Below are 27,695 nucleotides of genomic sequence, written 5' to 3' on the forward strand. Positions count from 1 at the left end.
TGCTGTAGCTCGTAAGCCACGGAGCTTTGGCGATCAAGGACGAGAGATGAGCGGTCGCTGTGTCACTCTTTGTCACACACGTTAACTCCTCGTTCCAGCTCCGAGCAAGTGTTTTCCAGCACTATGGATGGTGCAGGACCCGGGCGTCAGGGACCGGCTGCGATCCCGAATGCGTTACGTACTGATTTCCCACCTACGGGGAAAATTGGGGTTATTCCAGGCTGGCCGGGGACTTTCTCCACCAGCTCGCTCTGCCGAGGAACATCCCCCCAGTTTGGGGTTCGCCCCATTTTGGGAGGCGCTCAGCTCCCTGCAAAGGGTGTGGGGCGGGGGGGGCCGCGTGCTCCTCTTTGCCTGTTTCCTCATTAATCTTGATTACGGAGCCCTCGTGCCCAAGTTAATTTTCTTGTAGATGCATATCAGTCATGTAGCTGGGAATCTCTCAAAAGCTAATGAGGAATTGCATCCTCGCCACGTTATTAGTCGGCTAATTAGTACACGGGCTTCTTCTGGAAAGGTCAGGAAAAAGGAGCTGAGAAATTTTGCCTTTCAGAGCCTTTTTTGTGCCGAATCGGGGTCACCGAGGACAGACAGAGGAGACTCGCTGCAACAGTCTGCCCTGGATTTAAGCTGCTCCCAAAGGATGTTGGGCATGAGGCTTTGGACCTAGTTTTCCAGGCTGGATCTGTCCCTCGTGAGGATGGGAGGGACAGGAGGATGACAGCTCCATCCCAAAATAGCGAATTTTTTCAGGGCGTGATGCCTGGAGGAAGTGATCCAACCTTTTGCAATGGGATGGGGCTGCGAGGAAGCACGTATTTATTAAAAAAATATGAATAACCCCTCCTCATGGTCCGGATGGCTGTGTTTGGCTGGGAAAAGAGCATCACTCCCCATCTGCTCGGCTCATTTCATGCCTTTCCAGGGGACCGAAGCCCCCAGGGCTGTCAACCGAGTAGCTTTTACCAGCCGCTGTATTCACACGAAATTAAAACCCAGGCAAAACTCAACCGAGCCAGACACCCAATGCAAACGGCAATACTTTTATCCACCAATTTACATCACTTACTGTCTCCTTCAATGTCCTGGGATCCGGCTGATGGCCCGCATGCTTCTCTCTGGGTTTCCCCGTGCTCAAATACTAAATCTAGAGGCTGCCAAAGATGCTTTGCCCCAGGAAAACAAGTCCTGCTCTAAATGTTTTGGGATATTTAGTTTATGTTTCCCCCACTGGGCCATTGCTTTTGCTCCAGGGGAAGGTTGTGTAGCCAAGAGGCAGAGCCAGAGCTGCAAGGGGCCAAAATTCAGGTTGAAAAGGCATGGGATTTTTTTAAATTTTATTTTAATTTTTATTTTGCAAGGAGATATCTCAGAGTGCAGCTATTAAACCTCCCTTTTCTCTGGACAGCCCTTCTCCATCCAGAGCCTAAAATCTTCACCTCTTTATGCACCTCACCTATGGGTTTCTGCATCTGAGGGTGGAAAAAATTGCTCCGTGCACCTCCAAAGGAAAGTAGTAATAGTCCGGCTTGCTGGGCGTGGGAGTGAGAAAGAGGGATGGTGAGCGATGGAGCCGGGGGTTTGCGGCTCAGCATGGCATGGCAAAGGAAGAAAAGGAAAAAAAACACATCTCGGTGGAGGCATCTTGGAGCAGCGGCTCTTACAGAAGCTGACAGCACCATTTGGGGCCAGCGCGGGCTGTTAACCCGGCAGAGCGGCTTTAAAACAACAGCAGCGCGCTTGGCTTGGCTGAACTCGGTTTTACCTCAGGGTCAGCTAGTTAGGCTGAAGCCTTTTTTTTTAGGGGCCGCTGAGTTTGCTGGGATACGGCCCTGTGAGCGCTGGTTCTTCCTACCCTGGCTATTATATTCCTGGGAGAGTAAAGAAAAGGCACTGTCTCTCAGGGGCATCAAATCCATGATCAAATAAAGCAAGATTTGATTTCCAGACATCTCCATGCAAGAATGAACCGTGCCTTTTCCTGGCAGATGAAAGGCAGAGGGAGAAGGGAGAGAAAATCCAGCTCACTCAAAGGAATTTCAGCAACTAATTGGTTTTATTTAATTTTTATATTTTTTTTGCGCTGATCTACACAGAACCTGATTGCTTTCAGTGTGGTTATTTAAGAAATGAGCTGTAATCCACCAGTTTTCATCGGACTGGTGTCACTGGTGGTGCTGAACTCTCAGCACAGGGGCTGTTCCCCATCCCCATCACAGAGAAACCTTCTGCCCCGGTGCTTTTTTTGCAAATATAAGCCCCAAAAGAGGATGCTGGAGGGTTTTTTTTTGCATGGGGCTGGCTTTGTGCTGCGGAAAATGACTTTGGGAAGCGGTAGGGCTAAGCTGGGCTTGAGGGCTGGAAGAAAAGGTGTTGGGGTGATGGGTTGACCACGTGGGACTGGAAAAAAATCAAAAGCAATTGCACGAAAGTTGATTTTGCAAAGAAACGGTGTGCGTTTCTGGAAAGCACTGCTTCTAAGGTGGAATAGCAACAGAAGGAGGCCTCCAACCTCGAGGAAAAGCTTCCTCCAGCCCCCTAATTTCTCCTGCCAGCAGCTGACTGCGAGCCCCAGGCCAGCCCGCTCCCTACCTGCGCTCTTCATAAACACTCACATCGTCCCCTATGTCCAGGAGCTAATTAAATCCAGGGAGCTGGAGGAAAACAAGGTCATGTACGAAGCAGGGCCACGGAGAGGTGTGCATCCCCGGCTGCCGTGTGATTTGGGGGGGGACCTAATGGCTCCGGGGCTGGATCCTGCTGCTGGGGGAGGGGAATTGCTGCAGGAAGGGGGGTCAGATGGAAACCGCTGCCTCAGGGCTCTGTCTGGGAGCCTGCACCCCACCCCCTGCCTGCACCCCACCCCCCTGCCTGCATCCAGCACCCTTCCTATGCCCCCCATCCCGGACCGTACCCCCCGGCCTGGATTGCACACCCCCTCCCTCACTGAGCGCCCCCCCATGCACCCCCTCCCTAAACAGCCCTTCCCCTCCTGCACCCTCCAGAACCCCTCGTACCCCTTCCTGCACCCCCTTCTGCACCCCGCGCCCCTCATACAGGTCCCCCCTCCTCCTGCACCCCGTCACCCCGCCAATACACCACCCCACCCCCCACATACTGCGTTGCCCCCCGGGACACCACCCAATCCCTTCTGCAAACCCCCGTCCTGGGCTGTGCATCTTCACCTTCATACACCGCGCGTCCCCCCCGCCCTTTCCTACGCCCCTCAATACACCGCGCAACCCCCCATATACCGCGCAGCCCCTCCCATACACCGCGTTAACCGCCCCCCACCCGGGACCGCGCATCCCCTTCTCCATCCTGCATCCCACTCTGCATCCCACCCCCATATACCGCCCGCTCCCCCCGCACCCCACTACAGCGCTCCCGCCCCCTCCAGCACCTCCCGGGGGCCGGGCCGGGGCGGGCTCAGCGGCGGGGGGGGGCCGGGGGCGGGCGGCCGCCAGTTCGCTCCGCTCCCGCTGCAATAAATCGGCTTAAGGCGGCAGCGCGGCGGGATCAGCGGCGGGTGCGGGTCGAGGGGCTGGAGGCGGAGGGGGGGGGGCAGCACGCACGGAGCCCCCCCACCCCACCGTGATGCCCGCCTGCCCCCCGGGCAGGGGGCTGGGGCGCCGGTGAGCCCCATGGGGCTGCCTCCCCCGCGGGCATCATGCGGACGATGAGCCCCCTGCCCCTCTGCCTGCTGCTCTGGGACCTCCTCGACCTGGTGCTGGGTGAGTGTCATCTCTCCCCCCGCCCCCAACCCCGGGACAAAGGACACCCCTCGCCTCCCCCCCAGGCGCTGAAATAATGGGGTGCCCACCTGCATCTGGGCTCTGCACCCCCCGATGCTTAGGGGGTGATGGGGGGGCTCCGGAGGGTGCAGGCACCCGGTTTGGACCCCATAATAGGACACTGGTTTTGGAGCTGGTAACAGGGCACTGGCTAATGGAGCATCCGCTTTGGACCCATTAATGGGGCACCCCCTAACAGGGTGCTGGTGTTGGACCCGTTAATGAGGCAGCCGTTAATAGGAGACCTGTTAATAGGGCAGCCATAGCAGGGCACCTGCTTTGCACCCTGTAATTGGGCACCGGTGCTGGGGGACTGGGCGAGAAGGCGGGGGGATGCTCGTCCCTGAGCCAGCGTCACTGGCGGGGCACCCGTATCCCCCTTCCCTGCTGCTCCGTACCGGGGCTCTGGCTGCAAGTGCCAGCCCTGCTCGCTCTGTACAGGGGGGGTCTGTGCCTTGGGGACCACCATGAACTACAGCTTTTTGGGGGTGGTTGCAGAACCCAGGGGCACCCCACCCCACCTTTTGGGCATGCAGGGGGTGCCCCAAACCCCATAGGTGGGAGGAAGGGGTACACGGTAGGGAGAAGCAGCCCCCCAAATCCCTGCTGTCCCAGGGGTTTGCAGCTGGCTGAGCTCTGAAATGAACATCTTGACTCCCTGCTTTGCTCCGCAGGGGTTTCTAATAAGAGCCCCCCCCACCCCGTCCCTAAAAGCGGGGTTCCCAGAAGGTGAGAATTAATGGGGCAGGAAAGTTTCCCTTCCTTGCGTCCCAGAGGCTGAGGGGTAGCCGTACAATTTAATTTTTTTGTGCATTTGAAGACAATCTCCCTCCTTTTCCCCCTTTTCCCCCCTTTCCCCACGTGTCCCCTTCCCCGCACCCCCCCAAATCATCCGCTGCGGGGCCTCAGGTGGCCGCTCTGTAACGAGCACAGCGAGACCCGGCTGCTCTCCGGAGGCTGAGAGGCTTTGCCGAGCGCTGGGTGACAGAGGGACGAGCAAAGCTTGCTCCATATCTCTTTTTTTAAATTTCTTTTATTTATAATGTACTTTTTCCTTTCCGGAAAGCCGCTGTCAGCTGCTGCAGGGCGCGGGGAGGGGGAGCGGCAGCCGTACTCTGCGGGGTTGAGCGGGGAGAGGTTGACACAAAGGAGCCAATTCTTCCCCGGCATCGCGAGCGGCTCCAAAATCATCCCTCAGGGACCACGGAACCCTGGGGTAGCCAGAGTCTGGCTCGGATTTGGCTGAACACGGGGTGGGAAGGCATTGTGTGTCTCCTCCATCCCTCTTTGCCATCCCCCTGATGGGTTTTAGGTGCTGCCGGGCTGTGGCTGCTGCTCTTTTCCCCCTCCCCTGGTTTGCTCCCTGCATCCCGAGCATCCCACCGGCATCGTGCCGCCGAACAGCACACGGTCGATAACAAAACCTGCGCGGCTCAGGGCGGGAGGGGGAACTTGTGCCAAATCCAGTCTTGCCTCCCACCTGGATCTCCTCTCCACCTCCGCTGTGGTTTTAGGGTCACAGGTAGATAATTTTCAAGGAAAAACGCATTCCCCCGGGCTTCTCCCCCGCAGCAAGCTGTCTGTCACCAGCGCATGGATTGTTTTTCCTTCCTTTCTCTTATTTTTTTATCGCTGCAAATCAGGCGATTGCTCTTCTGCTGATTTGTGAGAGCGGGCGAGCGGGTATGGGGAAATCTGTGTCCGAAATGTGCATTTGGGGCGGGGGGGGAGAGGTATAAGTGTTTTTGTGGTGGGTCGAGGCGAAGCCGGTGGCCCCAGGGTGGGGCGGTTTTGGGTTACGAAGCGATGCAGGAGGAGGGTCCTGGCGTTCGGCAGGGTCTTGCGGGCAGGTTCAATGGGCAGCGCTTGGGTTTGGACATCCACAAGCCGCGTTTTGGCTCTTAAAACCATGCTGGGACTTTGCTGCTTTCCCGTGTCCTAAGGATCAGCTGCGTTAATTGTCTCCTAGCCCTCAGCGGAGAAACGCTGTCCCAGAAAAGCCAGTTTGTACCCTGCTTTTTCAGAAAACAGCTAAAGATTGTTGCAAAAAGCCTGGTTTTGGGGTGGGCGCGCCCATCCTGATGCCTCCCTTCGCTCCAGGCAGCAGGAGGCTGCGGAGGCCGAGCGCTGCTCCCGAAATTCGGCAGGCAGATGGCTTTTCCGTGGCTGACGGCATCCTTGGCTGGAGCTGCCAGCATTGTGGAGGCGAGGGAGGATGTGCCCGCAGAGGTCCGTTCCCTCCCCATCCCGGCACTTCGCTTGCAAGGGATCGAGCAGGATCCGGCCACATCGCCTGGGAAGATGCAGTGAGGCCAACAAGCAAACTCCCGCTGCTCCTCCCTACAAGAGTATTTGCCCTTCGTGTCTGCCATGTGCCTCCAAAGCCGTTTTGGGGGGAATCTCGCCTGTTCTTTTTATTGTCACCTCATATATTGCACGGTGCCGGCTCGGCACCCCATCGCTGCTGCACCTAAAGGGAGCAATGAGGTCCAGCTGCCGGCATGGAGGAGAGCACCGGGGATCCATCAGAAACGCTTCCCATCCTGCAAAGCATCTGCGCCTTCGTGGGAGCATTTTGGGGGTTTCCATCCATCACCTCGTAATGAAAAGCCCTTTTATTTACCCTAACGAAGCTGCTTGCTTCCTCGCTGCACGGTAGGTCGGCTGGATCCTTCCCGATGTGTTATACATCCCTCCAGGGAGCATCACCCCTTGTAATACAGCTTTTTTCCTTCTAACAAGCTCAATGTCTCCCCTTGGCCAGAAAAAGCTGCCTAGGGCAGGGCTAAGTGGTTTAAGGAGCCGTCAAGATGAAAAAACACGGGTGTGTGGAGGAGGCAAGTGCTGGACCACGGAGGATAATGATGGAGCCGTAGCCCCGGGGCCCCCCTGGTTTTGGAAAGCTGGGAAGCCCCAGCTGCAAGCAGGGTGATGGCTTCTTGGCATCGCTGAAATCAGGGCTGGCTGATTAGCCGGCGCTCAGCTTGTCGCCTGAAATATGTTCCCATAAAATGTTCATCGGGGTTTGTTTTACAGCCGTGTAAAATCAGAGCTGTGTTTTGCAAACATGAAAGGGAGGGCTAAATATATCGAATTTTGATCTCGGTGAGATATTTATCTGAGCGGTTTGCTGTGTTCCCTCCTCTGGCACCTCCTGTGATGGGGAAATTCAAGTGCAGCTCCTTATTTAAAGCTGCTTATGGGTTTTCTGGGCTTTGCCCCGAAAGGGCAGGTTTGCTGGGGCTGGGGTTTGTAGGGACCTGCCCCTAGGGATATGCCCGTGCTGCTTCTCCAAGCCAAAAAACAGCTTGGAAAAAACCCTTTACAGTTATCATTTTTATCAGCAAGGTGAATTTCTCCCCCTTCTCCTTTCCCAGGGACTCCCCGAGGCTTTCCCTCGCAGGGATTTTCCCAGTTTGCTGCAACCCCTGGGGCAGCTCCTCCTTGCAAGCCTGGAAAAGCTCCTTTCGCTCCTTTCCGTAGGAGAATAACAGCGTGCGGCTCTTGCCGAGGCGATGGGAGCCACCTGCTCACGTCTCTGCTGAGCTCATTTAAAGGAAAGAAGTGTTGGGTGAGAGTTTGTGTGCTGGGAGGGTGAGAGGAAAGGAGGAGCGTTGTCTGTGCCACGTGGGAGCAAAACCTGCTCTAGTTCACCTGTAAATGCACGGCACTGACCTGGAAAGCCATCCCACACGCCCTCTATCCTTTTCTACTCATGCATTTCCCTGGCAAATCTTGCATTCAGCTCAGGATCACCTCTTTTTTTTTTTTTTAATTCTTTCCTACCATTTCTGTGAATTCTGCATTTCTACAAAGCCTGTGCTTTGCTCTCCGGGTAAATCCAGGCCACGCAGGCGGCCGAAGACCCTTCTGAAAATCCTCCTAACCATGCTAATTGCCCTTCCCCAATTAGCCCAATTTTTCTCTTCCCACCAGCTGTGTTTTGTAGCAGTTTTAGAGCTGCCAGTTTGAATGCAGAGCTCTTTAAAAAAGCTTTAACACAGAAAAGGATCTTCCCCTTTCCTTGTACCTTCCCCAGTTAATCAGCATCTTCGGGGTGCAGAGATATTCCGGGCTTCGTTTCCCTGCAGAAACCCTCATGCATTAAATCGTGGCTGGTCCCTGGTAGCCCCTTCGCATTTCCGAAGCTCCCTCATATGTCAGAGCTCAGTTTTGGGGTATTTACCTCCCAAATTCCCTTGCTGCAACAAGTCATCCCTTGGCATTATTAGCACCCCCAAAACTAAGCCTAGGGTTGCTGTAGGGTTTGGGTTGGGGATGTTGCTCCCCTCTCTGCTGAAATAAGGACTTGTGTTACAGGTCCTGGTTTTGCTTCTAAGAGCCTTGAGCTAAGCAGCCTGTGCTAAATGCAACGTGCTAAATGCAACGTGCTCCATACTGTGTGCTAAGTGCTATACGCAATATGCTAAATGCCGCAAACATCGGTCCTCGTGTATGCCCTGTGGCCTCTCTGGTGCCCCCAAGCCCGTCCAGGCGAGGGCTATCCTGGCCTTTCATCCAGGCTTGAGCAACGTGGAAATGCAGCTCAGCTCCTGCATTGATGGGTTTTTATGGAACATCCAGATGTGACCTTAACCACTCTCATGAGCTCACAAGCCTCTTTCCCATGCAGATGTTTCAGGGCTTCTCATGCCCCAAATGCCTTTTTTTCTTTTTTTCCCTTCTTTTTCTGGCTGTCATTGCAGAAATGGTCCTTTCTGTCAGAAAATGCTTGATTTGGAATGCTTGACCAGTGCTCGCCTTGCTCCTTTTGCCCAAGTGCTTTAGGATGTGCTGATGAAAAGCTCTCCACAGTGTTGGGATAAGAGCAGGTTTTATTTAATCCAGATGTGCTAATGGCTCAGGGGTTAGGCTGAGACAGGGGTGAGGGTCATGCTGAAGCTCCTGCAGCACTTGCCAAGGGAAAAGCCTTCCAGGGAGGTGGGGATGGAGCTGAAACCTTGCCCCGGCAAGGATGGAGATGGCTGGGACCTGCCTGGGACCACATACAGGGAGGACAGATCGTCACCCCACTCGGGACCCACCAGTGATGGGATTTCCTCTGTACTTTGGGGTTTTTCGCCTGTTTCCTATGAGAAAACCTTGACTTCAGCGATGCTGAGTCGGTCTCTTCGCTCAGACATTGGCGATGAGGAAAATCAAGGGAAGGAGCCCCCAAATCCCTGTTTTCGGAGGCAGGAGGTGCAGCTCTCGCCTTGCAAACTGCCCGGCTCCTAAAAGAGCCGAGCAGGGAGGATGCAGCTGATGTGGCTGGTTTTGTTCCCTTGCCAAGCTGCTCTCTTTGCCCTTTTGTTTGCTTTCTGCTGAGGCACTTGGAGTACTGATGGGCTTGTTTTTAACTAATGACTGGCGCTCACATTATCTCTCCCCAGCATTATCTCCTTCCCACTTTTCCCATCTCCTTCCTAAAATAAACCGTCAATCACGGGCTTGTTTTCAATGCTTTTGGGATGGGATTTGCCACCCCAGTGCCAAAGGCAGAAGGGCTCATAGCAAAGTGCAGGGTCAACAACCCACCACTGTGGTTCCCTCTCTGGAGTTATTATTTAAAATTAGGTTTTTAGGGTCTGCAGAGCCATTTAGACCGAGGAAGGTGTGTGCCCCACTTGTTCTCCCTCTTAGCTGGCTGAGAAGTGGGGTTCATCCCCTCTAAACACTGCGTCAGAGCCCTCCCCGATGTGCTTGTCTGGTGGGGTCACCTTGAGCCCTTTTGGGGTGACTCTCCTTCCTGCGTCCCTGCGATCTCGCAGGGTCAACGCTCGTGTGTGTGCAGCAGAAGCCAGTGCTGGAGCTGGTCCTTTGAAATGCAATTAGCGCTTGTATTAGCTAGAAGGAAAACTATCATTCATAGGGTCCTGACAGCCCCATCGAGGGAGGTTTGGAGCAGGGAAGGAGGTTTTTCCAGCTCTCGGATGAATCCACAGCAAAGCCCTGCTTGCCAGAGAAAGCCCAGAGGGGAATTTGGCTGCTGCCTTCGCAGGGGTTTAGTCCTCGACTCCGAGGAGGTTTGGGGAACATCAGGAAAAAACACATTTCCCAGCAGAGGGATGTTGCAACCCAATGGAAGGACGATGCAGTGGTGGAAACGTGGCATTACCAAGCCCTTCCCGGCCTCTGGACCACACATTTCATTTCTTCTAGTGCCAGGAGCACATCTCCATCTGCAAAACCCTTCTTGGCTGAAAGACTGGGTGTCTCAGAGGCATTGCAAAATGGAGCAGGGGAGGCAGGGATTTAGTTCCTCTCCTGCCCAAACCTCTGTATAATTTCCCCGTTTATATAATGCCTTCAACAATATACTTTGGAGGGGAGGGCGAAGGGGATTAGCAGCGGTTATTCCAGCCCCGCTCCGCCTCCCTGTGCTCGTAGATAAATCCTGATGCTGCATCCAGTCTGCCCAGGAGAGGGAAAATGGGAGCTGGAGACCCCTCTGCCGGGACGCACCTGCTTTATACCTGTATTTCTACCTATTTGTTTATTTGTAAAAGAATCTGCAGTGACGGGGATGGGCTGGAGTGACGCAGGGATGCTCCGTGACGGAGGTTTGGTTCTCCCCAGGGGAGCAAAGTGATGGGTGGGAAGCAGGGTGACGGGGGGCACATGGTGAGCGGCACTCAGGTTCACTCCTAGGTGGACTGCCGTCCATGGAAATGCCATTTTTTTTGGAGATGGGTTTCATGGATAACCCTGGATTTGCTGGTAGCAGCGTTGCTTTTGATGGTGCTTGTGCTGGGGAGGACGCCTGGCTGGTCCCTAGGGTGTGTTTTCCTCCTGGTGCTGATGATACTTGAAATGAGGAAGATGATGAAAGGGGCCATTTTGGCTGGTAGTTGTCATTGTCACGGGTGCCAAGCGATGGCTTTGGGACTTGCTGGCTCCTCGCCGAGGGGCTGAGATGGACCATAACAGCAGGAGGGGTAGAAAAAGGCTCCAGTTCAGCAACCACCAAAAGCACCAGGATTGCCCCAATTTTGAGGTGGAGAGATGTGGGCGAGATGAGCTGCCTCTACCCTTGTGAGCCCCCTTGTAGAGATGAGGCACCTTCTTCATCACGAGTTGGCTGTTGGCTCTGTCTTTCCCTCTGCAAAAAAATTTCCTTGGTTTGGCTGGAAATGGTCTGGAAGGGGATATTAATGGTCTCGTGATTTAGGTTTCCATCCCTGCTTTGCACCTCCGGAGAGCAGTGTTCAAAGCTTGGCTCTAAGTCATGCTTAGGAAAATTTCCAGCCCAAATTCAGGCAGTTTCTTGATGTACCATGATCTGAGGTTCTTCTTCTGCTCCATCAAGCATCTTTCTCATATTTTGAAGCCCAGAAAAGCCCCATTCCCTGCAGATTTAGGTTCTGCACAAACTATTAGAAGAGGGGGACCACACGCACAGGCTTTGCCATCCCACCTCCATGCCCCGCTTGCAGCACCGAGAGCACCCCAAGAGCTGGTGGTTGAATTTGGCTGGGCTTCTTGCTTTTCTCCTAAAGATATACATGCAAAGCTATATTGCAGAAGGACACGGTGACTCAGAGCAAGGTGGGAGGATTTGGGCAACTTTGCCTTGCCCAGCACCCCAAAATATATACAGCAAGCTGCTGGGGAGCGGGGATTTTTTCCATGTAGGATGAATAACAGACTAGATCTGCTGGTGGAGAAGGACCATGTAATAGGTAGATATTGCTCCAGAAAGAATGCAAAAGATGTATCACCAGCAGAAATAAGGCTGGGTGATAACGCCACTGGGTCAGCTTCCAGACAGACCATCGTTCATGGAGAAAAACCTCCAGCACTTCGTCTCCGCTCAGACCGTCTTCCCTTTGCAACTTGATAATGAGATATTTTCCATAAGTGGTGGCTCTTTTTAAGCTATCTTTGTGTCTTGTTGCATTATTATGGCTTTTTTTCTAAGGAGGTTCTTACAAGCAGTTGATGTATGCAAACTGGCTGGCAATAGTTGGGTTTCCTCCTGACGGAGAGTGAATTTACACCAGTGTAATTATAGCAGCGGCGTGGGAGCGTAGGCAAGCCCGGTTTCCAAATTAAACACTTCTGCTCCTAGAAATGTGTCTTTAAATTTTTTATTATTTTTTTTTTAAGGAGTGGGAAACCACATGTGGTCAACTTCATGGTGGGGAATGATTCGGAGGGGGCAGGATTTGGGTGCTTGGATGTTAGGGATGCTCGTGCCTCTGGGTACGTTGGCATGGACCACCCTCCTCTGCCTCCTGATCTGCTAAAAGCTTGCCTCCGCAAGAAAACAACCCGACTCTTTAAAATTGAAAGGCCTTATTTAAACAATGTTATCTCTCTGGTGAAGGGAGAGAGCATATTGAATGGTTATATTTAGTGCCGGGTGTAGGACAAAAGCAGATGCAGAGAGATTTTTAACGTGAGAATGTTAATCACTTATGCCACACTGCCTCGGAGACGTATAGATATAATTTTTTAAAAAATATATGCAACACGCTCGTACTCAGACACCCGTGTACTTGCAGAGGGTGGGGATGGAAATCAAACATCCCTCTTTGATTTGCTTTTTGACCTCTTTCCACCCCAGAAAGCCCATCCCAATGGGGCAAAGCGATGTGACTCTGGGAGCTGGGGCCCTCCCCGAAACGTGCAGCAGAAGGGACGTGCTTTGGCTCTATGGGTGTGTGCACAGCCCCCTGTCTTTCTGCCCCCCCAGAATGGGAGAGGATGGGAAGGAGAGCACTTACAGGCTTGCAAATGGGCTGTTTAACAACCCCAGCAGTGCTCTCCCCCATCGGCAAGCTGCGAGGAAAGCCTACCACATTACCCAGCCTCTATTACCCACCCTCACGGGAGCACTGAATTAAAGGAAATATTTTATGATCCTACGCTTCGTTATGTTTTATTAAAAGCAGAGCATCAGCCTCCCCTGCCACATTCATCAGATCAGAGGCTCTGCTGGGTTTTTTTTTCCCTCCTTCACAAGCTCTTGCTGCCGTTCCGTTGTTCCCAAAGCATCCGACTGCTTGGGTTGGCTGTAGGGCCAGTCCAGGGTCTCCTGGCAGAGGAGAGAAACATGCAATAGGGTGAAAAAATGTGGCTGATTGGTTTATCTAAGGATGTTCTGTATCCAAACTGGCTTGGGGATGTGGAGTCATGCTGCAGAACTAGCTGGTGGATGCAGGAATAAGGGTGGACGTGGGAAACTGGAGTCAGGGGGAGATGTCACCCTATGGAGGGATTTGAGTCATGGATGGAGATGAGCACATCTGCATGAAAAGATGCTTGGAAAAGCCTCCCCATGGTTTTTGGCTTTGCTCCATCTCAGGGTGGTCGAGCCTGGGCTGGGAGGACATCCAGGATGTCAGGTTTCGGGGGAAAAGACACCAAAAAACTGCAGAGGTAGTGAGCAGGGCTGGGAGTTTGCTATATCAGCCTTCGAGATCAGCGGCAAAAAGCCAGACAAATATTGATAGCTGGGCATATCTGGAAGCAGTTGGGAGAGAGAAAGGTATTAATTAGCAGTTATTTCTCAATGGTGCAGAGATGGATAGGGATTAAGGTAACAACCATGTGCATCCTCTCCGTGAGAGTGGAGAAGTAAAGGTAAATCAGCGTTATGAATCGGTGCTGTAAGAGGGAGATATGTTTTAATCTTATTAGCGGCGCGGCATTACTGCGAGAGCAAAGGGATTATTAATCATGGAACGTAAATCGGGGAGAAGAGGGTAGCTTCAAATTAGCAATCCTGCTTTGTAGAGCGAGCGCTGAGAGGGGTAGCGGAGATGGAGGAGAAAAGGCAGTGGATGGAGGCTGAGTCTGGAAGGAGGTACCAAGGGAAAGGGCAAAAAGCCTTCCCTCCACCCCTCTGTTCTTCCCTCTACCCTTCCATCCACCACCCTTCCACCCCTTCCTTCATCTCTCCCTCCCTCCCTCTACCCCTGTATTCCTCCCTCCCTCCCCCCACATACAACCAGCAGAAGACACCAGCTGCCTCCGGAGTGCTCTCCGTGTGAGCAGAGGGGTTTGCAGTGGTGGAAAAAAAGGAGCAGGGTGGCTTTGGCTGCTTTTTAGCACCCAACTCAGCTAATGATGGTGCTGATCTGGCAGCCCCAGGCTCCCCCGAGGTAACTTTTGGGGTAAAAAGCTGCACATCACACTCTGCACTGGGGTGGGGGAAGTGGATTTTGTAGCGCTTGGGACTTCTGCCCAGCACCAGGCTTTATCTTCCCCTTTCCTCTGCCTGAGGTTGTGCCTTTGGAGAAGTTGTTCAGAAGGAAAATGAAAAAAAAAAAAGAAATTATTAATAATAATCCCTTTCCAGTTATACGGTGCAGGAATTGATGGTGCAGGCAGAGATGGCTCAGAGCAGACACCCAGGGAAGGAGGGGGAGAATCGATGGCTGCCTCATTTGTCACCAATCAGAAATATGGGCTAATTTGATTTCCTGCAAATAGAGAAATAAATAAGCAAATTCATCATCTGGGTCACGGTCACCTACTTCTCCTGGGCCACCTTGGAATGGCAAAACCCCACCAGCGCCTCGCTGGGACTATTAACTTAGTGGGAAACTTGGCAGCAGCATCTAAACCTAAATCCTCATCTTCCTTCTTCGGTGAAATTAATTATTTTTCCCCTTTCTGCCCACCCCGAGCCTGTGTATCTGCTGCTAATGCTGGAAGAAGAGAACATTTAGGGAGGGTTGTGGAATTTCGCATGGGAAAATTAAAAACTGGGCTTATTTTTCTGAGGAGTAGCATCTCTAATAACCCTGTGCTGGTATTCCAGGATGGGATTTTTGCTGGACCTGAGGTGGGTTTGTAAAGAGTCTTGCTTTCCCCCTTGCAAGTGGGGAAACTGAGGCACAGAGCAGCACTCGCTCCAAAAGGCATCCTTCAAGCAGCTCCTTGCTGCTTCCAGTTCTACTAATTAGCCCTGACTGGGATTATGCTCCAGCCTAGATTAATGCCACGAGCCGTGGTTTCAAATAATTAACTCTCGATGTCGTAATCCTCACCCCGACAGAGGGCAAAGCAGCAGCAAAGCCATCAGCTGCTGCCGGCAGGTCCCTCCCCGGTTCACCCAAGAAGTGGACTGGGCTCTGCCAGGGGCTCGGCATCTTTTTTCCCAGGTTTCAACATCTGTATCCAATCCATCAGCTTTGGTCTGGGGCTCTAACAAACCAGGCTGGGTAAAAATAATTTGCATTTTTACTCCTGAATTGCATCTCCAGGATGGTTTTTGCTCGGCGGCGCTTTCAGCGCTGGTTGGAGATGAGACCCTTGTTCCCAGGTGAGGTTCTCCATAATCCCCCATGCTTAGGGGCAGCATCCAGATGTTGCATCTTCCTGATGCCAACACGGGAGAGATGCCAGAAGGTATCTGACTGATGGGGAAGAGGATGCGTGATACGGAGGATTCCCTGTCGTCTCTCCACCTGGCTGAACACAGTGACTTGAGGGATAGGAGGAACAGTGACAAGTTCCTTGCCCGGCGCAGCAGGCGCGTCTCCTCCGTGACTACCCCACTGTCCCCGGTGCCCTTGCGTAAAAGGTATGAGACTCTGCAAGTGGAACCGAACCATGACAAGGATGATGGTTCATCTAGGTTGGAGGTGGTGCTGAGGTTAAGTCGGCCTATGCCTTCTGTCAAAACTAGCTCTGTGTGTTAGGGAGTGTTTGGATTGTCTAGAGCTTAATGATGGTGATGAGAGGGTCAAGTGTTTGTGGGCGAGAGTCAGGGGGAAGGCCAACAAGGCAGGTATCGTGGTGGGAGGCTGTTATAGACCACCCTACCAGGATGAAGAGGCAATAAAATTACTCTGTAAGCAGCTGGGAGAACTCTCACAACTGCTAGCCTGTGTTCTCGTGGAGGACTTCAGCTTACCAGATGTCTGCTGGAAATACAATACAGCAGAGGGGAAACAGTCTAGGAGGCTCCTGGAGCGGGTGGGAGAGACCTTCCTGACGCAGCTGGTGAGGGAGCCGGCTAGGGAAGGTGCCCGCTGGACCTGTGTTTGCGAATAGAGAAGGACGTGTGGGTGATGTGACGGCTGGAGGCTGTCTTGGGCTCAGCGGTCGTGAAATGGTAGGTTTTTCAGTTCTTGGAGAAGTAAGGAGCGGGGCAGCAGAACTGCCACGCTGGAATTCCGGAGGGCAGCCGTTGGCCTGTTTAGGGCAGTGATCGACAGCCCCCTGGGAGGCAGCCCTGATCAGCAAAGGAGTCCAGGAAAGCTGGACATTCTTCAAGAAGGGGATCTTAAAGGTGCAGGAGGAGGCCATCCCCGTGAGCCGAAAGACGAGCCGGCGGGAAGGTGACTGGCGTGGCTGAACAGAGAGAGCTTTGGCTGGAACTCAGGGAAATAAAGGAGAGTTTATGACCTTTGGAAGAAGGGGCAGGCAACATGGGAGGACTATAGGGATGTTGTGAGGAGAAAATTAGAAGGGCCAAAGCCCAGCTAGCGCTCGATCTGGCTACTGCTGTAAAAGACGATAAAAAATGTTTCTATAAATACATTAGCAATAAAAGGAGGGCTGAGGAGAATCTCCAGCCTTCATTAAGTGTGGGAGGAAACATAGTGGCAAAGGATGAAGAGAAGGCTGAGGTACTTAAAGACTGAGGCAAAGAAAGCACTGATAGTAAGACCAGTTGTTCTCTGGGTACCCAGCCCCCTGAGCTGGGAGACAGGGACGGGGAGCAGAACGGAGCCCCCATAATCCAAGGGGAAATGGTGAGCGACCTGCTACAGCACTTAGACACACACAAGTCTGTGGGGCCAGGTGGGATCAACCCAAGGGTACCGAGGAAGCTGGCGGGAGTGCTCACCAAGCCACTTCCCATCACTTCTCAGCAGTCCTGGCTAACTGGAGAGGTCCCAGTTGACCAGAGATTAGCAAACGTGAGACCCATCTACAAGAAGAGCTCAAAGGAGGATCTGGAGAACTGCAGGCCAGTCAGCCTGACCTTGGTGCCAAGGAAGGTTTCAGAGCAGATCATCCTGAGTGCCATCACACAGCACGCACAGGTTAACCATGTGGTCAGGCCCAGCCAGCATGGGTTTAGGAAAGGCAGGTCCAGCTTGACTAATCTGATCTGCTTCTATGACAAGGTGACCTGCCTAGAGGGTGAGGGGAAGGCTGTGGGTGTTGTCTGCTTAGACCTTATTTAAAGCCTTTGACACCATTTCCCACATCATTCTCCTGGAAAAACTGGCTGCTCATGGCTTGGACAGGCATATTCTTCATTGGGTAAAACACTGGCTGCATGGCCGGGCCCAGAGAGTTGTGGTGAAGGGAGCTAAACCCAGTTGGCGGCCGGTCACGAGTGGTGTCCTCAGGGCTCAGCGCTGGGGCCAGTTCTCATTGATAAAGATATTAAAGATCTGGACGAGGGGATCGAGGGCACCCTCAGTGAGTTTGCATATGACACCAAACTGGGCGGGAGTGTCGATCTGCTCGAGGGCAGGAAGGCTCTGCAGAGGGACCTGCACAGGCTGCATCGATGGGCCGAGGCCAGTTGTGTGAGGTTTAACAAGGCCAAGTGCCGGGTCCTGCCCTTGGGTCACACCAACCCCAGGCAACACCCCAGGCCTGGGGCAGAGGGGCTGGGAAGTGCCCGGCGGAGAAGGCCCTGGGGGTGCTGGCTGACAGCCGGCTGGGCATGAGCCAGCAGTGCCCGGGTGGCCAAGGAGGCCACCAGCCCCCGGGCTTGTGCCAGCCCTGGTGTGGCCAGCAGGAGCCGGGCAGGGATGGGGCCCCTGTGCTCGGCCCTGGGGAGGCCCCACCTCGAATGCTGGGCTCAGGTTTGGGCCCCTCGGGACAAGAAGGCCCTGGAGGGGCTGGAGCGTGTCCAGAGAAGGGCAGCGGGGCTGGGGCAGGGTCTGGAGCACAAGTGTGCTGGGGGGCGGCTGAGGGGGCTGGGGGGGTTTAGCCTGGAGAAGAGGGGGCTGAGGGGAGCCCTTCTTGCTCTCTGCAACTGCCTGAGAGGGGCTGGAGTGAGGGGGGGGCTGGTCTCTTCTCCCAAGGAACAAGCAGTAGGACGACAGGAAAAAGTCTCAAGTTGTGCCAGGAGAAGTTTCTTTTGGATATCAGGAAATATTACTTCACTGAAAGTGTTGCCGAGCACTGGCACAGGCTGCCCAGCGAAGTGGTTGAGTCACTGTCCCTGGAGGTACTTAAAAGACGTTTGGATGTGATGCTCAGGGACACAGTTTGGCAGAGAACTAGCAGTGTTAGGTTAATGGTTGGACTCACTGATCTTAAAGGTCTTTTCCAACCTAAACGATTCTATGAATCTTTTCCATGTCAGGATGGAAAGCTGAGCCTGTTGCTGGAGTAGAGGGTCCGGGCATTTGCTGGTGGGAAAAAACACCCGTTTCCAATCCTTTGCAGCTCAGGATTACAATATGGTATTGCCTTCTCCTGCCACACTTAACTCAAGGTTAAACCCTATATCTGTACTGGAGGTGGGGGGGCTGGAGATCGCCAGACCCTGCCGCCCTTGATTAAAAATAATGCTGCTTGATTAAAAATAATGAAAAAGCAGAGGGAGTGTGAATTTTTAGCCTGCAGACGCCCTGGGGAGGCTGTTAAGTTTGCAGGGTACCTGGGCATCCCGGCCCCGAGCGTTAACCCACGCCATGCCCAGGCACTGGGGAGGTATCGTGCTCTATTGCAAGATTTTGGGGGGGATACTGCACCGTCCCAGAGGCATTGCATTGAATTTGGTGGCCGGCAATTTCTCCTGCTCTGCAAAAGTGGGACTGTAGGAAAATTTCTCATCCAGTGAGCTCAGAATTTGCTGGTGAAAGACAAGACCCAGCTGTAACTGTCCATGGAAATACGTGAAATTACTGCACTTGGAGGGGTGGTCCACAGTGTGGCATGGGGGAGAGCCGGTAAAGCAATAACGGGGTAAAATAAGAAAGAATTGGGTTTTTTTTTAAGCAGGTCTTGAGGTTAATTAGGCTCTGCGATGAGGTGCTATTAGAAAAAGGAGAGAGCAGGTCTCTCCTGGGATTTATTAGCAGAAGTGGCATCCAGGAGGGAATTATTGCTCTGCAGTTGAGGCTGGGGGGTGGCAGCAGTTTTGGGTAGAAAGCTTTAAGAAAAATCCAGCTACCGTGGAGGAAATCTGCAGGAGAGCGAGAAATCCTGTGGGAACTGGGTTTGCTTAATTGGGGAAGGGAGAACTTGGGGCCAGAGGGGAGGGATGAGTACTCAGAGCCAGTGCAACACAGCGGGCTCAGGGATGGGTGGCTTCTCCCACCCATTGCACCTCATTTTGCCAAAATCTGTTGGCTTTGGCTCATGGGATGGGAATAAAGTTGGGGTGCAGGCAAGCCTGGGTTTAGAGGAATCTGCCTTAAATAGCTGATGCGGGGTTTTTCAAACAGCATGAATGGCAGGCTGTGCTGCAGGCAATCAGCCCCTCTTTGCATATATGCATACATGCAAATGAAAAGCACGATCTTCATTTAAAAACCAGGGCATCTGGGGTTGACCCAGTTGACCCAGGTGTGTTTTGGGCTTCGTTTTGGCATCAACAGCTGCTCGAGCAGCAGTGGAGAGGTCAAGAGGTGCCAGCAAAGCCATTGCTCCAGAGCAATGGCGCCACTGGATTTTGGGGGGAATTTCACTCTTCTGGACTCAGTTTCCCTCCTCCATGGGACAAGACATCGTTTAGGACTCTGAAACCCCCAAAAAACACCCCAGGACAGCTAAATCCTTAAATAACCAGTAAGTGGGGAAAAAGGAACAAGACTGATGAGCAACATAATGATGACAAACATCCTCCCCTTCCAGCAAACCAAACCCAGCGACCCGTCACAGGTCACGGCCACCAATTTTAGCAGCTATAAACCGCAGCTGGGTGTTTCAGCACTGCGCTAAAGCGTTATATTTTAATGGCAATATCAGTAGTGTGAAGACGCGGTAGTAAAATATACTCCTTCCCCCTGCCCCCAGCATCACGAGGAGATGCAGGCATGCTTCGTAAGCTGTTGGCTTTACGGCGATGCGCTGAGCATGCCAGCAGCTGGGAGGGGGAAGGAAATTATAAATAAAACTTTACTGCGCTACAGTAAATGCTACTAAACATACTTCACGTCTGCGTGGCAGCGGGAGATAAATATTCAATCTATAATCTATGTACGTGCCTTCCCAACCTGTGCAGGGGGGTCTGGTAGCTGCTAATGAAATCCGATATATCAAGAAGCCTTTCAATGCAGCAAGAACAACCCTGCTGATAATCTGCGAGGGGTGGTGAGACCCATCCTCTTCATGTTGACTGCTCTTTTTTGGGGTTGATTTATGGGGTTTTGGGGTTGGGTGGGTGTTTCTGAAGTGGCTGTTGGTTTTGATTGGGTCTTTGGCCTTTCTCCGTGTGTGTGCGTGTAGAGGAATGTTCATCCAGGGGTAACCTCAGTCTTCAGCCTTGCGGGTGTTGAAATATTACCCAAGTGGAAGATATTTCCCATTCATCCCAGTAAGGTAGCCCTAAAATCCTATGGTTCCCAGTTGTCCAGTGCCTGTTGCTTCAAACCTCCTTTTTCTTGCATTCACCCCCAAATTGGCACCTCACCATCTGGAGCATCTCTTGTTTTGTAGTCGGTGGGTTTGGTTTTGCAGTGGCTCATGTCTCTCGGGGTGGGCAGGTTGTGGACCTTGGCTTCATGACTGCAGGATCACGCCCCCGACATTGTGTCTCTGAGTTTCTCTCTGGGAAATCGCCTGATTTTTAGGTTGAGGGATCCAGTGAGTGTCCAAATGATGCATCCCAAGTCATCCCAGGTGTTTGTAGCAGGGCGCGAGCTTATTCCAGCTGAATGCTCCAGCCGTTTTGCCTCAAAACTTCCATCTTTTTACTGGAATGACTGATTTCCCAAGGATTTCAGGCAAATGCCTTGACGGAGATGTAGTACAAGCACTAACTTGGTGCTGCAAGTAAAAGGAGATGAGCTAGAAATGGGCTTTCTCATCTTGTGCTCCGATGAGCTGGAACAGCCTTGCCGATGAGCCTTCACTTAGAAAAGGCACAATGAAGACATTAAAGCAGGTTTTGTTTCGGTCTGTGCCCAAGCCACATAGCTGATATGGATGACTCTATCCACCATGGATTTGTTTGTTGGGAGACACGCACCAAAGGTGACGACGAGCATGTAAAAAGCTGGTGTTTGCATCTATTTTATTAGCCAGTGCTTGGTGATGGATAGGTCTGGTGCTTGAGTAGTTGACAGAAGGAAACAGGAGAGGGAAAGGTGGAGATGCAGGAAGAAGGAGATGGAGAAGGGGCAGGAGATGAGTACTGGAGCGGGAGGAGACACCACAGCATCCTGACGCTCCCATGACCCGAATCATCCATTGCATTTGCATGCCCAGAGTGGCCCAAACTCTCCCTTTTTTGTGTCTGAGGTCATTTACTGTGCCGCGATTGTGCTGATGTACATAAAACCCCACTGAGCCAAAGCATTTGTAACATGTTTGTAGCCCAGCATGATCCATATTGAGCCTCGCTCTTCATTTCTCTGCAGCCTGCAGTGTTGCCGCACCATACCAGGGCTTAGCTATAGGCACTGGTATATAAGAGCTGCCCTTAAGAATGTAAAATTTACTGTAGTCTTCATAATGAGGACAAAACTGGTCTAAAAATTGATTTTTCTTAAGATCTATTGACATAACTCTTTGGGAAGCCCTTATGTGATTGCATGGTGTTGAAGATGCTCTCAGTGATGCTAAGACGGCTGCTTGCAAGTGATGTTGGGTACCATGGTACAGCACAAAATTAGGCTTTATTTAATTTTGGTTTTGGCTAGGATTTTTTCTTTCCAGGAGAAATCCATTATTTAAGGAAAAAAGCAAAGCTGTGGGCAGTGTTCAGAAGTCCCGTCTCAAGTGGGTTTTGTCACCAGCATTGAAGTCATCGGAAACTGGTTTTGATTTTTGCATTACACACCCCAAAACAAAGCAAAAAGCTTTGAATTGGGACGTGGTGAGAAATTTTGACCAGTAAAGCTTAAAACTCCCATCATTTTGTAGAGTTTTGACAGATTTTGATCATTAAATCCGAACTGCAGCAGACCCCTGAGGGTCTGGCTGTCCCCAGCTGCCCCAGTGAAGTGGTTTTCTCAGTTAATCTTGGTTTAAAAGGGGTCGAAAGGCCAAACCGGCCACGCTCGATCAATGTATTGATTAAAAGTATTGATTTACATTACAAAGAGCTAACAAGGCACAAGATGCATCCATAGGATCTGTCATGTTCAACACACCCATTGCATCCTATTTAGCTAGAGAAAAACGTGCCAAAGCATATTCTGTACATGCTCCCTATATATTCTATACACCTCTCCCTGTCTCTGCAATTCCAAAGGACTGAGGGGCTGGTTTGGTCCAGCAACCCCCATACAGAATAATTAGAGGTACAGCTGCAAAGTGTTTCCTCCCACTTATGCAAATGGATGAGGTAAGAGGCATCTAATTAAATGTTTGTACTTTAATACACCGCGGTGTGAAGGAAGATGAATTTTAATTACCAGCTCTTAATTGTTTGGTCGGCCTGTTAATATCCTATTTACACAGTATTAATACAATTTGCTCTCTGCCAGCAGGGCTCTTCCTCGTCGTGGGTGATGCCGGGTTTCGTGGTTGTATTTCATGGAACAGCCCCATTTTGCAAAAGCCAGCCCAATTTTGGGGTGGGCAGCGGTGGGTTTGGGGTTGCTCAGCCCTGCTGGTGCTCAGCTTTTTGTTTTCTGGCGGAAAGTCTGGAAATTCAAGCAAAACTCAAGCAGTTCATGCCTTTAGAAACACAAGCAGGCTCCCTCCAAACCATTTTTTTCCTATGCAAAAGGATCCTCTCCTTCGGAAGCACGATGCCGGCTCCATCTGTCACATCCCATTCTATTCGCTGCTGCTAAACCTGTCTTAAAACACTTACTCCTCCATGTAAAAAAAAAAATCAGTGCAGCAGCTTTCCAGGAGGAAAAACTCAAGATTCAGCAAAATTTGGCCACTCCGGATTGGGACAGTTGTGAATCCTTCACCGGTTCTTGCCCCTTGCAACCCTCCTGGGTTAGCAAGGAGAGGCAGCAACACATTATAATTGTAAATTGTCCTGGAATATCATAAATAAGGCACCGCCAGAGCTGGGGATGGAGGGAGAAGGTATTTGCTGTGCTCACAGGAACGGGAGCAACTGCCGGCATTTAATCTTTAATGAACAAGATGTTGCAAAGTGCTGCAAGTCAAAGTGCGTTTGCTTAATGCTCCTCAGCCCCAGCGTGCGGCGGGTGACGTCCGTGTCCCGGGGCTTCGCGCACGGCCGTGAACCCTTGCACACTGGTGATCTCCCCTTGTGCAAACCATCATCTTCCTCCGGCGGAGAACAGGGAGCAGGATCGTTCCCCACTTTGTTTCGGGGATGATTTGCAAGCCTTTGGCACCCCAGCTGGCACTTTTGCAAGGGACAAGGTGCCGCCTCAAGCAGCAAATGCCTTAAATCCTCGAAAATGATGAAGATCTTCTCTGTGCTGATTAGGGGGATCCTGGTCCCTTTTTCTCCTCTCCCTCCTTGCACCCCAAAATACCATCCTAGCCCCGGCTTGGAAAAGCGAGTGCCGGAAGGCGGTAGAGGAACTGGTGTGAATTATGTATGAGCCCCGCTAATCATGGGCTGATTAAAATGATGATGTGTTAATATTATCTCTCCCCGGCGCCTCTGCCGAGGGGGACGTGTTGGCACCTGAAGGATGGGGGGGACACAGTGGGGGCAGATGGGACAGCTGCGTCCCCACGTGTCCTCTCCTCCGGCTCCATCCTGATGCTCTGATCCCTGGAAACGCCGTTTGACTGTCCCCAAATGCAAGGACGGCGACAGGTTGAGCCTCGGATGTGTCCCAGAGGCGCAAAGCCCGGCATCGGTTAGCTTTTTGGAGCGTGCTGGGGGGTGAGAAATCGGGGAACAGGAGTGCTGGTTGATATTAATAAATTAATGTTTAATTTAGATGTAGCTTTAAAAATACCAGGCAAGTGGAGAAGGCGTGGAGGGGTTGCTTTGTGGTGCTGGGACTTGCTGAAAGGCTTCATCACCCCGAGGTTTTCAAGGGCAGCCAGGGATGCTGCGGTGGGTTGCCCTTGGGTGGCTGCCATCCCCCCACCCAGCCGCTCTCTCTTCAGCCCTACAGGGGGCACCTCAGCCGTTCCGGGGGGTTCAGCCACATGTGCTGCATCCTGAGAGATTTCCATGGAGTGATTCGTTGCTCTCGTGTGCAAAAATCCTTGGTGGGGTGCTCAAACGGGGCAGAAACGGGGCTTTCTGCCAGCGTCTCGGTGGAAGCACCCAGCCGCGTCCTCCGCTTGCACGGCCGGGGTGAAACCTGCCTCCTCCCTCGCAGCTATTTTGTAATTGAAAGCACTGAGCATGTTACAATGTGCTCCTTTTATTAATGTGTCACTCCTGATTTAAAAGGACATTTCATTTCTCTCTCCCTTCCCCCTCCCTTTTTTTTTTTCCTTCCTTAAACTGGATGTCGCAAGAATTCCCACTGCTCGCTAGCAAAAATACTCTTTTTCTCTCCAGGGATGCGATCTAATCAGAGGGCTGAATTTCCATAGGTCAGAATCTAATCAGAGGGTGGCCTGGCACAGCTTTCGCTATGAAATACGTCTTATTTAAAAAGAGCAAAGGGGAAGGAGAGGAGCCTCAGGGTTCAGAGCTGCCTTTGGGAGGCTGATAACACGGAGGATGATGGAGATGTTGGGCTGGGCTCCTCCTTTGGAGGTGCAAACCTGATGTTCAGCCCTGTTATAACAGTCCTTAAAATTCAGCAATACCTGTCACCGCTGGTTTCTTCTCCCCAGTAAATCCAAAAAAGGGACCAAACTGGGGATTTCTGAGGACCGGTGACACTTCACCATCCTCCGCTGTCGGATAGCAAAGGGAAGGGGGGGACGAGGGATGAGTTTCACATCAACCACAGCAAAACAGCAGGTTTTGGACAGCTCCATCTGGATTCCTGCTTTACTTTATGGTGCTTGGCTTTATTTTCCCTGCTTTTCCCCCTCCGCTACGCACATCCTGAGCATTTTGGGGGCTGGCTTCTCCGGGGACCATGCATCTGTTTCTCTCTGCTCTCCCTCTCACTCGTGCTCTTTCCCTCCTTCTTTTCCCTGTCTTCTGGTGTGATTTTGCTCTGAATTTGGGCAGCTGATGCTCTTCGAGTGGGGGGATTTTCACTTTCCCTCCCCCTCCAGGCACTGCTGGGAGTCCAGCATCAGCCCTCTGTGGGGTCCCCGTCCCCCCAACACCAGTGCAATAAATCACGGAGGCTCCAGAGCTTTGGCTTTACCATACAGGAACTGCTCTGGAGGGCAAGTGCAGGAGCACCCCGTGGTTAGACTCCACTATTTTTAAGGAGCAGATGTTCCCCCAGCACAGCTGAGCCTGAATTACCGGGCGTAGAGGTGGGAGCTGGTGGGCTGCAGCCCTGTTGCCATGTCAAAGTGGTTTTGCAGCATGTAGAAGGAGCAGAGCAAAAATAAACCCCCTGATTTGGCTTTTTTGAGCTGTCTGGAAGAGGCAGCTTGGGGATGTGCTTGTGGGGGGATTTGCTCAGGTAAATGCTTGTGCCAAAGCATTTGCTGCACATGGGTGCAGGTGAGTGGCTGGGGCCACCCCAAGCTTGGCCATTTTCGACTTTAAAAAGCCACCAACCATCAGGCAATGGTCTAAGCACCACCAGAATCCCTGGCTGGGCTGGGATGGGGTTGCTGCAGAGGGGCACAGGGTCTGAAATGCAGTGCCATGGGAAGAGGGATGGAAAACCATTCAGAGATGCTGCAGTTACAAGCCGGCAGATCCTGTATCTCAGTAATTCACAGGCACGAGGGAAAACGCAATCTTAGCTCTGGCTTTGTCACCCGTCGGTTCTGTTGCTGGCTTTATTTAATCACCCTGTTGATCCATGCCAGGGGCAGCAGAGAGATGTAATCTCGCCCGGTGGCTCCCAACGCTGGTTGATGAAAAGGCAGAGCTTTTCCGCACACGTGGAGGCTCCATCCCCAGCGCGCATCCGTCCCCGATTTCCTTCGGGCAGATGCCACCGTGTTGCAAGACGTTTGCTCTTCCCCCTCCCTTTGCTTTCGTGCCTGTTGCTCATCTCGCTTCTGGAAATGTCAAAAGCAAAGCAGGGGGAATCGGGGCACCCGCTGCGAGACCTTGCCTGACCTTCCTCGCATCCTTCCTCCTCCTCCTCCCCCTCTCATAGCTGACTCTCTATAACCGCAAAGCCCCGAATTCGAGGGGACCGCATGCTGCATTGGCAGCCGCAAGGAATTAATCCCCACTTTACCGTACTAAAATAAACCCTGTCCAGGCAAGGAGAGAGGCTGGAAAGAAGCCGGCCCCGAATGAGTGTGGCTGCTGGTGAGGATTTGGGTCGCTGGCGGCAAGGAGGGAGGCGAAAGGCTGGGGTTGCAAAGGTGCAATGTTAAAACCCAATTGCTGTGCACCGTTTCAGGGCTGAAAGCAGCCCGTAGTTTAGCCCCCATCCCTGCTCGGCGCTGCTGCCTCCCATGCGCCCGCTGTGCCCTGCTGCAAAGCGCTCGCCGGCATTCACCCCCACCAAAAAAATAATCCACTCGGTTCCAAATTTCCTTGCAGCCTGTTTGATTGCAGCAGCAAACCCGCTTTTGCAGCCCACCCCTAAAAAAGCAGCACAAAGAGGGTTTCTTGAAGCTTACAACCCCTTGCTCAATATGCTGGGCCACGCTGCCTTGCTGTTGCAGCGGGCACGTGTGCATGCAGCGTGCTCTCCCGCAGGTCGTGGTTGAGATTTATTGCAAAAACACCGGCAACTTGTTTTACAAGTGATGCGAGCCTTGAATTGCTGGCTGCGGGACATATAAAATCACTTTTCCCTCTTCCAGGGGATCTTCTGCAAAGGAGTCTCAGTTTCTGCAGCCCTGTTTCCAAACCTGCTCCCATTTTGCAGGTGCTCTGGGGTTTTTCAGCATTGCTTTTCCACCTGAAGCAAGAAATAATTCTAAAAAAAATGGATTTTTTGCAGTGGGTTAAGGGCTGTTTTGGGGTGCCCTGGTTGCAGAGGTGTCAAACGGGTGCAGTCAGGGCAAGGATGCTAAAGAAAGGCTTGGATCCGCCGGGCTGTCAGTCTGGCATCTTCCAGCAGCTGGAGGAAATAGAGGAAAATAAAATAGAAATGTAATTGCCTGCCCTCCTGACCCTGGCTGCTTCATGCTCCTGCGATAGTTTTGCAGCAAGTCGAGGGGAAACCAGGAGAAAACAGCCAGATGCAGCTGCCCGTGCCCTGATTTTCCCCATTACAAGGACAAATCCTGCATCCAGCTATGGGGGAGATGGGGAAGAAGCAGGCTGTCAGCCAAGGCTGGGCTGTAAAACCACAGGCTGGTCTTTGAACATCCTCCGATTAATCTGTTGGGCCTGTTCCTGGGAGAAATGAGTAATTTAGAGGGTTTTAAAGCAAGCCTGCGTGGAGGAACTTGGTCTGCAATGGGGAGACAACCAATGTGGGGCAGACAGTGGAGGCAAAGTCAAAGACGATGTCTTGGTAAAAAGGATGGGCTTCAGTTTGCAGGTGGGAAAGGCGGCCAGTGGGCTCGGGGCTTTGTGTGTGGGTCAAGGCGAGCCTCAAGATCTGGGTGCCAGGGGTTTATTTGGATACACGTGGGCAGTTTTGCCAAGCTGGGGAGAGAGAAGCAGCGAAACAGTCAGTCCTTGTGTTTTAGTGCCGTTAGCTGGTAAATAAGGTCAGGAAGGATTTTCCCCAGATGGTGCTTTTTTGGTGCGTTGGGAGCAGCCAAAGTTCATCGCTGCAAGGGGGCAAGATGCCACGCTGATGGGCTTGCCCATGGGTTATCTGTATACGGGACGGAGCCGGTGTTTGC

The 27,695-nt window shown here is 52.4% G+C and overlaps 1 protein-coding gene across 1 annotated transcript in view; it reads left to right on the top strand.

Annotated features, from left to right (window-relative positions):
* Nucleotides 1–3,587: 3,587 nt before the first annotated feature.
* The window catches only part of IGSF21 (immunoglobin superfamily member 21), a 41,518-nt gene continuing 17,410 nt past the window's right edge, over nucleotides 3,588–27,695 (top strand). The window contains exon 1 of the mRNA XM_075113878.1: nucleotides 3,588–3,734. Within this exon, the coding sequence (XP_074969979.1) occupies nucleotides 3,671–3,734 (64 nt within the window). The 5' untranslated portion in view covers nucleotides 3,588–3,670. The remainder of the gene's footprint in view (nucleotides 3,735–27,695) is intronic.

This window comes from Phalacrocorax aristotelis, chromosome 19, assembly GCF_949628215.1.
Source record: "Phalacrocorax aristotelis chromosome 19, bGulAri2.1, whole genome shotgun sequence".
NCBI classification, from domain to species: Eukaryota; Metazoa; Chordata; class Aves; order Suliformes; family Phalacrocoracidae; genus Phalacrocorax; species Phalacrocorax aristotelis.